This window comes from Camellia sinensis, chromosome 6, assembly GCF_055761805.1.
Source record: "Camellia sinensis isolate YWXY chromosome 6, ASM5576180v1, whole genome shotgun sequence".
Lineage (NCBI taxonomy): Eukaryota > Viridiplantae > Streptophyta > Magnoliopsida > Ericales > Theaceae > Camellia > Camellia sinensis.
This window is the reverse complement of record NC_138966.1, coordinates 94,123,950-94,136,716: the sequence shown is the minus strand read 5'-3', so window position 1 is coordinate 94,136,716 and position 12,767 is coordinate 94,123,950. Positions and strand designations below refer to the sequence as shown.

At 37.4% G+C, this 12,767-nt stretch overlaps 1 protein-coding gene across 1 annotated transcript; it reads left to right on the top strand.

Annotated features, from left to right (window-relative positions):
• The first annotated feature begins 11,944 nt into the window (after positions 1 to 11,944).
• Positions 11,945 to 12,457, top strand: LOC145793423 (putative mitochondrial protein AtMg00300). The gene has a single exon (XM_082876250.1). The coding sequence runs from the start codon at positions 11,945 to 11,947 to the stop codon at positions 12,455 to 12,457; it is 513 nt and encodes a 170-aa protein (XP_082732376.1).
• The last annotated feature ends 310 nt before the right edge of the window (positions 12,458 to 12,767 follow it).

Sequence of the window (12,767 nt, the reverse complement as noted above, 5' to 3'; positions counted from 1 at the left end):
TTCATGGCCGATATGCCCCTTTTTCATCCCTCTAGCATGGTGCATGCCAGCTGTGCCAGCTAGGATGCACAGACCCTACTCCACGTGCATATATGTGGCTATTTTGCACCCTTTGCATACCCTTTGGCCCCTTTTCTTGCACCCTTTGCTCAAGGCTTCTTGAGGAAGCCTTGACCCCTTATCTTGGCTTCCTCAAGAAGCCTACCAGCTGTCCAAGCTTCTCCAATAAGCCTTGACCTCCCCTTTAAACCCCTTTGACCCTTTGAAGCTTGTCTTAGAAGCTTAGGATTGCCTATATAAGGAAGCCATCCTCCTCCATTGTTTTGGTTCAGCAAAAACTAGACCTAATACATACATATAACATATATATCACCCTCTCTCTCTATATCTCCCTCTCTCTCTACATTTGGATGTGTTAGAGTGATCAAACACCCTTGTTCTTGGGCCATTTCTTCATCAACTCATAGCACAAGGCATCCAACGCCCATTCCAGCAGCTTGAGGCTGTTCTCCAGAGCTTAGGAGCACCTAAACTTGGTCCAAGAGGTGCTGGTTCATTGGTCTACAAAGGTGAGTCCTCTTCTTCCCTTTTCTAGCCTATTCTTGCATCATATCTAAGCCATAGTTTCTTGCATCTTTGGGCTCCGACCCAAACTGTAACTCATCATATTTTGAGGTCCTCTTCATGTTTGATTGAGGACCTCTTGCTGTTTGAGGACAGTAGCTTGCACTTGCTTCAATATCCTCCTTGAATGCCATAATCTTGCATAGAATTTTTGGCTTGTGTGTGATCTGTTTTAGAGCCTGATGTAAACTGAAAATAGGCTTATTTTGAGCCCCTCTTCAACATTGAAGAAGGGCTCAATACTGTTTGGGACCTCCATGTTATACTTGCCTTTATATCCTCTCTTTGGTCCCCATTTTTGCATGCTTTGGCAGCCTATCATGCTTCTGTTTTTGGCCTTTTTACAGTTCTGTAAATATGCTTATTTTTGGTCCCTCTTCAATGTTGTAGAAGGGAATTTTTTAGTTTGGGCTTTGTATCTACCACTTGCCTCTTTGGCCACCTTTTGGCCCTTTTTCTTGCACAAAAGCTTAGCCATACCTGTGTTTGTTTTTAGGGTTTTTACAGTTCTGTAAAGTGGCTTATTTTTGGCCCCTCTTCAATGTTGTTGAAGGGCCCTAACCTATTCGGGGTCAGCAGCTGTGAGTTGCTTCATAATCTCATGTTTAGGGCCGTTTTTGTATGCCATTTTAGCCCTATCTTTGCTTGCTGTTTGGCCATGTCATAAACTGTAAAAATGCTTGTCTCAGAGCTGTCTTGCTTCTGTCTTCATGCTCCATGTCCATATTGTGCATGCTTTGTATAGCTGTAAGCCATTTCGGGTGCCAAAAGTCCATGTTTCGGGACTATTCCATGCATCGGGTGTGTTTTCGCCTCATTTCGGGGCTGTTTTCCCCCATATTTCAGTGCTGAAATCCCATTGGCATGTTTGCATATCATTTTCCGTGCCATTGCATTGCATATGCCATTGCCTCGGTTTGCGTTCCCGCGTGCACGCATTCGAGGCACTTCTTTTGCATCTTATGGCCACTGATGTGGGTGCGGCTGAGGTCCACTCACATTGGTGTAAGTCCACCTTGCATTGTGTATGCCATGTTTCAAAGCGTTGCGCATGTTATGTTGTTAGCATTGTGTATGCCATGTAGTTGCATAGCATGCTTGTATTCTTGTTTGCATACCTAGGTTGCATTGCATTGGCATGCATGCCTTGCCTCTTGATCATGTGATAGAGGTTGGGCTTTAGTTTGTTTGATTGGTTTGCATTTCATTTGACATGAAAGTTGCATACTTGATTCCTTGGGCCATCATGCATGGAAATGCGCGATTGGTGGTCCGAGAATCGAGGCACATGCCCCTTTGAGTCATTACCATGATAAGGGACATGAATGGTGCATATATGCCTTGAATTGTGCTGCCATGCTTTGCTTTGCACTCTGTTGCTGTCAATTGCAGGTTCTGCAGATATTCCTTGCCGACCGGCAGTATATATTGCCGACCGGCAGTAAACAAGCAGCCGATGGATTCATCTTGTGCCGGTGACTACACCACACTGCCGGTGGCAATTCTACTCAGCCGGTGGCACTCCTCAGAGTCCAAGGAAGCAGTCCTGAGGTTTTGGTAGCCTTCAGAGGAGCAGAGGAAAGAAAACAGAGGCAGCCTATGCATGGCGGCGCATTTCCCGAGGCGGTTTACCTGTTTTCCTAGATTAGTTAATTTGTTAATTAATTAATTAATTTGTAATATTTAATTAGCTTGCGTAGTTAATTAATTTGTAATATTTATTTGGTCCCTCCGAGCGAGGGCATATTTGTAATAAGTGTGGGTGCGTGTGTGCATGTCTTCCAACCCCCACTTCTTTCTCCCTTTTATTTACCCGCTTATGATGGTAGACTAGGGCATATTTAAATTAGCATAACAGTATGATAGCATACGTGCATCCATACATTTGTCTTACATGCACCGGGCTCGGCATATCATGCTAACTGCACTTGTATTTCAATTCCAAGTTGAGAACTTGTTAGTTGCAGCATTTCACATGCCATCTTTAGGATAGCCGAGCCTGTTTAGATTGCATCTTTGCATGTGTTGCATTAGCCATTTTTAACATGAACTAGGATCATGCATATGATTACTGACTAGTTTCTGTTTTGGCTCGGAGTACTAGGTAAGCTTTTATGCTTTAGCATATCGCATGCGTGTGAGTGTTGCCATGACAGTATGATTACCATGAGGCTAGCTGCTTATGTGATATAATTGCTTGAATGCCTGTGGATGGAGGTTGAATTACCTAAATTGGAATAATGCATTAAAACTGTGAGTTTTAAGCCCACTAGATAGTAGCAAAATCATCTTTTCTAAAAGCCCACTTGAGGGTGGCAAAATCTGCATTTTAGCCTACTTCCGAGTAGCAAACCATTTTCAAAAACAAACATGAAATGTTTTGTTCCAATTTGGGCGATTTGGTCTATACTTGTTTGCTGCGCATAACATAGTAATTCTAGGCTAATAATCGGGATAAGAACACATAACGTTTTCAAAACAAGATATCACGGTTAGTAGAGGCCGATCTTTGGATCGGGCGAGAGGGGGTGCTCATAGCTGACCTTCCCCAATCGTACCCAAGCTCCCGAGCCGAGGCAACTTTGGTGATGACGGACACGTGGCCTTTGGCACCGAGTCAGGGTTTCCTAAATTCCCCCTTAATAAAATATTTAGGTGGCGACTCTGTATCTGGCAAAGCAGTCCATGTTTGGCACTTCTTTCAAAATCTGTTTTCTCAAAACGATTTGCCGGATTTGGACTCTTTGGTTCAGATTTAGAACCGTGACACAAATCGAGTCCGAACTGTAGTAGCATGAGGCCCACGGGCGCGTCTACAACAACCAAACCCATCAAGTTTAAATAAATTTTCACTCATCGAAAACCAAGGTACAACAACACCAAAGATTCTCAAGACATAATACATGATTCGAATACACTTCCCAAAAGTTTTAAAAGGGCCCAAGTGCTACAAAATAGGCACAATACCTACAATGAAATTCTCAGGTTTAAATAGAGCTGAGGGAGGTAGAAGAGAGACCAAACCAAAAATTCTCATTGTTTGTGCCACAACAACCTAACAAATTCCCAAAAACGACAATCAACAAAAAATTAAAAAGAAATATACTAAACCCAGGTCATTAAAACTCAAATCACACTAAACTCGTATCATAAAAACCTTAGATATGCCAAAAAAAAATGTAATTAGCTTACTTGCAAAGCCTACCACGCCTAATCTTCTTAGACACCTCACATGACACCTTCGCTTTCTCGATGGCTGCGACCGATCAATGTAGAATGAATACGGTTTAGGGTAGGGTCTCTGGCGAGGGTTGGGCTCCGAGAGGGGGGTTGAAGAGAAAGAATATGAATAAAAAACAGCGAATGAGACGGAGAGGGAGTTGTAATTTTGAAATCAAAGATGTGAGAAAGAATGGAGGATGGCTGGAAATGAGAGTCTGAGGTGTGTTTGGTACTCTTTTCATGGGCGGGAAACCAAAGCATTGAGAACTACACATTTTGGTTAACAACACATTTTGACCATCTGATCTCGAGTTAAGAATCATCTTAGCCGTTAATGAATGCCACGTAGGACAAAAATATATGAAAGATTCAAAAACCTTCTTGCCATATTATATAGATTGTGATGCTTTGCACCTAAAATAATGGGGATGCTGTAACCCATATCATTGACCAAATATCCAACCCACGTACACATGGTGATACCCACAACCTGTTTGGGAGTTGTGGAATTAGATCTGAAATTGCCTTTTAATTTTTTTAAATCTCTTATAAGTGGTGAATAAATAACCCACTAATATAATCTTTGATTCTTAATCTATTTAAGAAATGTGCTAATGCTAAGGCACTCATTCTTCGACAAATAAAATAAAATAAGAAAAATAAATATTTTTTTGTTAAATTCAATGATTCTCTGCATGCCACTATATAAGCCTTATTGTTAGTTTAATAATATTCCCACTTGGAAAAAATCATATCATATATATAAAGAAAGAAAACATGATCTGCACTAAAGGAGTCTAGCCACACCACTATGCTTGTTCCCACCTCGACAGGCTGCCACTACCTTTGTGCAATGAGTGAGGGAAGATGCTTGAAAATGGCTTAATTTGTTTAGCATTTTCTGCACATTTTCTTCTATTTTCCAACAAAAAGTCAAGAATCCAAAAGGACATAGAGGAGGATGAGGATATGGAAATTCATATAATTTGTTAGCGTACTAAAACCAGGGGAAAAAAAAAAAGAAGTAAATTTACTTTTATTATTGTGTTTCTTTTCCTAAGTTTTCTTGGCAGGCAAACAAAGCATTAACAAACTAAGAAACTCTAGAGACTTTGTTGAGGTTCACATGATAAATACTAGTAAGAACTTTTATTTCATAAAAGTGTTGGTTGATTGATAAAAACACAGATCTAATTGCCTCAATAGTTTACATAGATTGAAAACCCCAAATTTAATTACCTCATAAACCCAGATAAACAATCAAACCTTGATGATAATGATGATAAACAAACAGATTTATTATAACCATTATAGACCTCAATACCACCAACAAACAACACACCGAAATGTATATAATTCCTCTTCCCAATCCTGAATTCACCTCCAAATTCAGACCCAGCTCACCAAATTAGCTCCAAACGTAGAAACACTCCTAAGTTTCCATCAAACAAATCCAATGACACCAACCCACCAACAAAACTACTTCTATTAAGTCTTAAAACTCAAAACCCAATAAAAAGAAAACAAATCAACAGATCAATGCGAAACAAACACAATTACAAACTAATTGGGTACAAACAAATCAACACAATTACAAACTAATTTGAAACACAAATCAACACAATTGGGTACAAACAAATCAACATAATTTGAAACACATCAACTATACATACACACAATTACAAACTAATCGAAACCGACAATGGAATTGAAGTCACTATCAAAAAAGAAAACACAAAAACACTCATAGATCAATGCGAAGCTGTATATACAAAGAGCTCTGTAACCGAAATGGTGTTTTTCGGAGAATTATTTTAGAGCAATCCAAATACCTAAAAATGATATCCAGAAAATACCTAATTAACAAATAGATTTAAGGTTTAGAAAAACAAAAATCAAAATAAAAAATCAAAGCCACAAAACAATATTGAAATCGAAAAGGGTTGTAAGGGAATCTTACCATGCGATGAAGCGGAGCGTGACCAAGGAGGAGGAGGCGGAGGAGGAGGAGCGTCGGTAGCGAAGATGGTGGGTATCGATGAAGAGAATTGAAATCGAACGATTGATGAAGAGGGACGTAACGAAGGAGGAGGAGGAGGGTCGTTGGTTGTGATAGAGAGGGTGGACTTCTGTTCAAGAAGAAGAACAAAGAGTGAAGAGAGAGAGCGAAAGCAAGAGAGAGAGAAAGAGATAGAGATAGAGATAGAGACAGAGATAGAGAGGGAAGGTGGGGGGGTTGAGACGTGGAGGAGCGTCGGGTGGGTTTCTTTGCTTCTGTTGAAGAACAGAGTGAGAGTGAGAGAGATAGAGAGAGGGCATGTGGGGGGAACATAGTGGCTTTCTTTAGACAGCAACCATCATCCATCTCAACCAATCTGAACCATCGACATAAACTTAAGATGCATCTCAGTCGTTAATATCAAATGTATCTCTCATACATTTTCTATATTTTCAAAAAGCCTCTTGCCTTATTATATAGATTTAAAATTTAACGTTATTCGATTGAATGACTTTTTTTTTTTTTTTGATAATCGAGTATCCGGGCCAGCACCCCTTTGGAGTCACTACAACAAAAAGCACAAATGGCGACTAAAAAAAAAAATTTCGTCACTGAAAGTAGCACTTTCGGCGACTAAAATGGAATTAGTAGCCAAAAGTGAAAACTTTTGGCGACTAAAACAGTTTAGTAGCCAAATGTATAGTTATTGGTGACTAAAAATCAGTTTAGTCGCCGATTATATGGGTTTTAGCGACTAAAAAAATTTTAGTAGCCAAAAGTCAAGGTTTTTGGGGACTAAAAACATTTAGTAGCCAAAAGTATAGGTTTTGGCGACTAAAAAATAGTTTGGTCACCGATTATACGTGTTTTACCGACAAAAAAAAAAAATTCGTAGCCAAAAGTAAACCTTTTTGGCTACTAAAATTCAGTTTAGTCGCCCAAAGTAGAGGGTTTTGGCAACTAAAATTCAGTTTAGTTGCCAAAAGTGGAGGTTTTAGGCGGGAATTAATTCTTTTAGCGACAAAAATGTAATTAGTAGCCAAAAAGTATAGAATTGGTGACTAAAAAATAGATTTAGTCGCCAAAAGTGGTCTCCTATTTTTTTTAGTAAATAATTTATTTTTTACATAAATTATATTAAACAAAAATAATTATTTTTATATATATAATTTTGTATTAATACCGGTCAATATACTATATAAATAATATATGTTGCATTTATATTCATGTGATGTTGTAGTGGCATAGTGGGGAGAGTGTGTTGCTAAAGGTTTAGAATGTGGAAGGTTGGTGGTTCGAAACTTGGGAACAGCAGAGGGTAATTTTTTTTTTTTTTTTTCTGAAATATGCTTTTGGTGACTAAAATGGAATTAGTCGCCAAAAGCTTGACTATTGGCGACGAAAAAAATAGTTGGCAAATGTATAAATAAAAAAAAATAATTCATTATTGGCGACTAAAAGATTAGTCACTAAATGTATAATTTTCAAAAATGTAATTGACTGTTGGCGACAAAAGCTTTGGTCGCTAAAGACTTGTTTTTTGCCGACTAAAACTTTTTAGTCGCCAATACCTCCGGCGACCATGTATTCGCGACAAAATCGGCGACTAAAATATTTAGTCGGGGAAAGTGAAAAGTCGACTTTTGGTGACTAAAAATGGACTTTTGGCGACTAAAAATTTAGTTGCCAAATGTTCTTTTTCTTGTAGTGAGTGATGCACCTCGACTAATCTCGGGGTCCTGAGCCGATCGACCGAGCAAAGACGTAGCGGCCTGCCAGTAGTCAGCTGGGGAACGATTGAATGATTGTGCTATATAACACGAGCAAATGACACCTTTGGAGTTTTTTTTAAAGATTTATGTCTCGTTTGAAAACATGTTAATTTTAGTAATATTTTTGACATTTTATGAAAACATATCTAAAAAAATAAAAAGAGTGATATGACAATTTATATTAATTTTTTGATTTTTTGATAAAAATGCATAGTCCCCACCCCTTTATAGCTAAACAATTTTATACTCATTTGGTACATTTTATTTTTGTAAATGGATTTTTTATTTGTGATGGTCTGAATTTAATAATTTTAATGGAATTGAGACAACATTTTCTTTTCGCTCTGTAATGTGGTTGTAAATAGTTTGGCTTGGTTAGAGTTAAAAGAAAATTTTAATATTGATTCGAACATTTCAATTTTGTTGACTGAGCAATCGAAACAGACTATATATTACAGTTTGATTTTTTTAGTTTTGCCGTTTGGCATAGGGGATCGATTCGCATAATATTTTAAAGGATTTTGTAAAAAAAATTATAGAATTTTGAATTGAGAATAAATAAAGAAAAATGGTGAAAGTTGTTCTATACAAGTAGTGGTGTATTAATACAAGTAGTGTATTGTTTATCACTCATCTTTTAATACTCAAAGAATTAAAAGATGTAAGTATTTAAATATTTCAATCTGTTTGGTTTGGTTGAGTGTACAAAATTTCAAAACCAAATAAACATGCATATTACAAAAAATTGACCAAAAACTAAAATTTCGATCAATTATAAACAGTCAAGACGATTTTATCGAATTTTTTACATCCCTAATCTGAAGTAATGATAAGGGTTTGCACCACAATTCAGAAGCCTGTCATGCCCATTTTATAAGCTTGTTCTCTTCCTTGCAATTAATTATTGTTAGTGTGAATCAAATTATTGAATTTAAATTTTTATTATATAATTTATTTTTAAAATAATAATATAATTACTTAATTTCAAATACATAAATTTTCAATTGTTTTTATAACACAAGGATACCTTATAGCATCCACTATAATTGATTTGTCTATGTTTTTGTGTAAGAAATTACAAATAGATTTGTCACTCACGGATCAAAATTTTATTAGACACTTATGTGTAAATTTTAATAGTTAGATTTATTGTCTAATAAGTCATATGATAATTAGTTTCGTTTTTCATCAAATATTATTAAAAAAGTCACTAATTGTTTATTTTTAGTGACGGTTTAAAAATTTTCACAAAAATGTTACTAATTATAAGTTTTAGTAATAGTTTAAAAAAATCATCATAGAAAAGTAGCCAATTTTCAATTTTCAATGACGGTTTGAAAATTTTATCATAGAAAAATGTCACTAATTGTAAGTTTTAGTGACAATTTATAAAAACTGTGATAAAAAAATACTAATTGTTAATTTTTAGTGACATATGCAAAAAATCATCACAAAAATTATTTTTAATCACGATTTTATTGGAACTTATTTTTAATAGGATTTAACGAGAATTAAATTTAACTTATAAAACCTATTGGTAGTTTACCCAATTTCTTATTTCGTTGAAAATATTAACTCAGATATTAGTTTGTTCAAATGTTAATTTTTTGTAAATTGTAAACAAAAATGCTAGAGTTTTTAAATATTCTGTCATAAATTTTACCAAACATTTACATGAGTGTGGATCTCTCCCACACCCATGTAAGTATTTTATAAAATTTTTGATAAAATATTTTGTATTTTTAATATTACTCAATTGTATAGTATGGATTAAACATGTGACACAGGTGCAGGCCAGTGGACCCATTTGTAACCATTTTTTGTTGGGACATATACAATTATGCAAATTCAAGTGAATTTTACTGTACTTGCTACCCCCCCCCCCCCCCCCTTCTTCCAAAATGTGAATTTTATAAAATACACTTTGACATCCCCATTGCAATGTTTATATACTCACTAACTAACATAGACACTGGAAATTTGATATTCATTTTTTTGTTGTTTTTGTTGAAGATTGGCTCAAATCTTCTTTATCAACAATGGTTGCTGATTGAAGACAAATGAAGAAGCTAGAGATTTAGCCGATCTACTCATGGTAGGGTGACTGATCTTGTTGGTGGCTGCCTTTAATGTTGTCGGTGGCTTGGCTCTCCCATTACATCTATAAATGGGTAGTGAATGGGAGGAGTTTTGTGTGGTGAAATCAGAGAGTGTAAACAAAGTGTAAGCAACTGAGTGAGTGTGAATTGAGAGTGAGAGTAGTGTCTCCTCCTCCTCTTTTGTTGTAATTTTGTATTTCTCTCCATATAGTGAAATCCGCTGCCCGTAGATGTAGGTGATTTTCCAAATCACACACATAAATCTTTGTGTGTTCTTACTTGTGTGCTTGTGTGTGATTGTTTTCTGCCTCCTAGGCACAACAAATTTGTATCAGAGCATAATTGTGCCAAAACAGAGCATCTGCAACTCTATTTTTTGTAAACTGAAAATTTCAAATTCGTAAAAATTGAGTTTTCAACATACTAGGAGGTACGTTTCGACGAGAGAAGTCCAGACCCTGAAAGAACGACGAAAACGGAGGTCTGGATGATCAACACACGTTGGTCAAATGTTTACGCGTAAAGTCAACTTTGAACCAGAATACCCACGTGCGATGAGAGGAAGAAGACGAGTTTGTGGTGCCAACGTATATACTACAAATATATATTTGAAGGAATACCAACACCAAGTGGGGCTCTGTCCAAGTGGTTAAGGTTGAGCATTGCCCTCTCTTGGCCAAGGTTTAAATCTTTGGGGCAACAATATTGCAAATAATTTTTGCAACAATGCCACATCAGCGCCAGGTGCCAACCCAGTCACTGTCACGTCTAAACCACGCGGCTGCCAAGTCATTGCCACGTGTTGAGACACATCATCGACAGCTCAACTGCCACATCATTGCCACATCAACACATGTGTTTACTACATCAGCACATCTGCCACATCATCATCCCAGTCAGTCGAAATTTTTGAAATTGTAAGGAGGCCCCTAAAAGTTTGGAAAATTACAATTTAGTCCCTGAAACTTCTATAAATTGTAGTAAGCTCCCTAGAGTTTTGGGAACTTGTAATTGGGCCCCTGGATTTGAAGAAATTTCATTGAGGTCCCCGAAGCGGTGGAGAAAATTCTTTCCTAGCTAAATCAACCGTTTTGGACACAACTGCGAATTTCGTTTTTTGAGATTTGAACTTGAATTTTTAGTGAAGTTTTTGGGAGCTTACAAGTTGTCGTGTTTCTAGCATTTCAAGCATCCACTATTATTGTGGTGGAGATTTTTGAAAATTCTCAATGGCAGAATCTACAAAGAGGAGATCAGCCGAGTCTATAAGCATCCCTGCGACTACAAACAGCTTTGGACGTTGGACCCCTTTGTCTCACACTAAGTTCAAGGTAGAGAAGTTTGATGGAAGCAGTAACTTCGACATGTGGAGATGCAAAGTTAAAGATATGCTTGTCCAGATGAACCTGCACTTCACTCTAGGAGACAAACCAGATGATTTGGACAAGATAGAATGGGAGAAAGTGAATCTCTTGGCCTACTATTCCACCTGACTTTGCTTTGCAAAAGAAGAAAAGTATGCATTCACAGAATATGATACTACGAAGGAGCTTTGGCAGGCGCTGGAAGACAAGTTCATGACAAAGAGCATTAAGAACCAGCTCTACTTGAAGAAGAGGTTGTTTCGTTTTGACTACAAGAAAGGTATTTCAATGAACGAACACCTGAACAATTTTAACAAAATTCTTGCCGATTTGAAAAACTTAGATGTTCAAATCGATTATCTGTTATTGTTAAATTACTTGCCTGATACATATGACCATCTCACTACCACTTTACTGTATGGTAAAGAAAAGATCAAGCATGTTGATGTTTCAAACGCCTTGGTAAATAATGAGTTCAGAAGGAAAGATAAGTCTACAAACAGGGACTCAGCATCAGAGGCATTGATAGCCAGAGGCAGGACAAATAACAGAAGATATACAGGGCGAGGAAAGTCTTACTCAAAATCCAGAGGGAGATCATCAGATAGAAGACGTCTTGCAAAAGACGAGTGTGCTGCTTGTCGCCAGAAGGGACATTAGGCAAAATATTATCCCAATAAAGACAAGAAAGAGGAAAAGGTGAACGTTGCATGAGATGGAGATAATGGTGAAGGATCAGCCTTCACAGTTTCATCACTTGGCCATTCTAATGAATGGATTCTAGATTCTAAATGTTCTTACCACATGTGTCTTAACAAGTAGTCGTTCTCGAGCTTACGAGAGTTCGATAGAGGAGTTGTGCTGATGGGCAACGACCAAGCTTGCCGAACAAAGGAGATTGGAACAATTCGGTTGAAGATGAATGATGGAACAATCAGAATTCTCGAAGATGTTCAGCATGTACCGGATTTGTCGAAGAATCTCATCTCAATAGGAGTTTTAGACTCGAAAGGTTACAAAGTAATTGTGGAAGGTGGAGTCCTCAAAGTTGTTCGAGGAGCATTTGTTGCAATGAAGGGTACTCAGAAAGGAAATTTATATTTCCTAGACGGCTCTACAGTCATAGGGAGAGTGGTTGTCTCTACCAGCTCAGAGGATGATGCTTTAGACACTTCCAAACTTTGGCACATGTGCCTAGGGCATGTTGGTGAGAAAGCTTTACAAGGGTTGGTAAAGCAAGGCCTGTGGAAACGCGCCAAGACAGGAAAACTTGAGTTTTACAAGCATTGTGTACTGGGCAAACAAACAAGAATCAAGTTTGGTACTACCATTCATTGTACCAAAGGGATTTTGGACTACGTTCACACAGATATTTAGGGACTTTCCAAGAATGCTTCTTTGGGAGGTAAACACTACTTTGTGTTGTTTATTGATGATTTCTCAAGAAGAGTATAGGTTTACACAATGAAGCATAAAAATGAAGTATTAGATATCTTTCGTACGTGGAAGAAAATGATTAAGACCCAGACAGGCAGGAAGATCAAGACGCTCAGATCTGACAATAGCGGCAAATACGTATCAGATCCCTTCTTTGAGGTTTGCCAAAATGAAGGGATAGTGAGACATTTCACAGTTAGTGGAATGACACAGCAAAATGGAGTTGCAGAACGCATGAACCACACTTTGT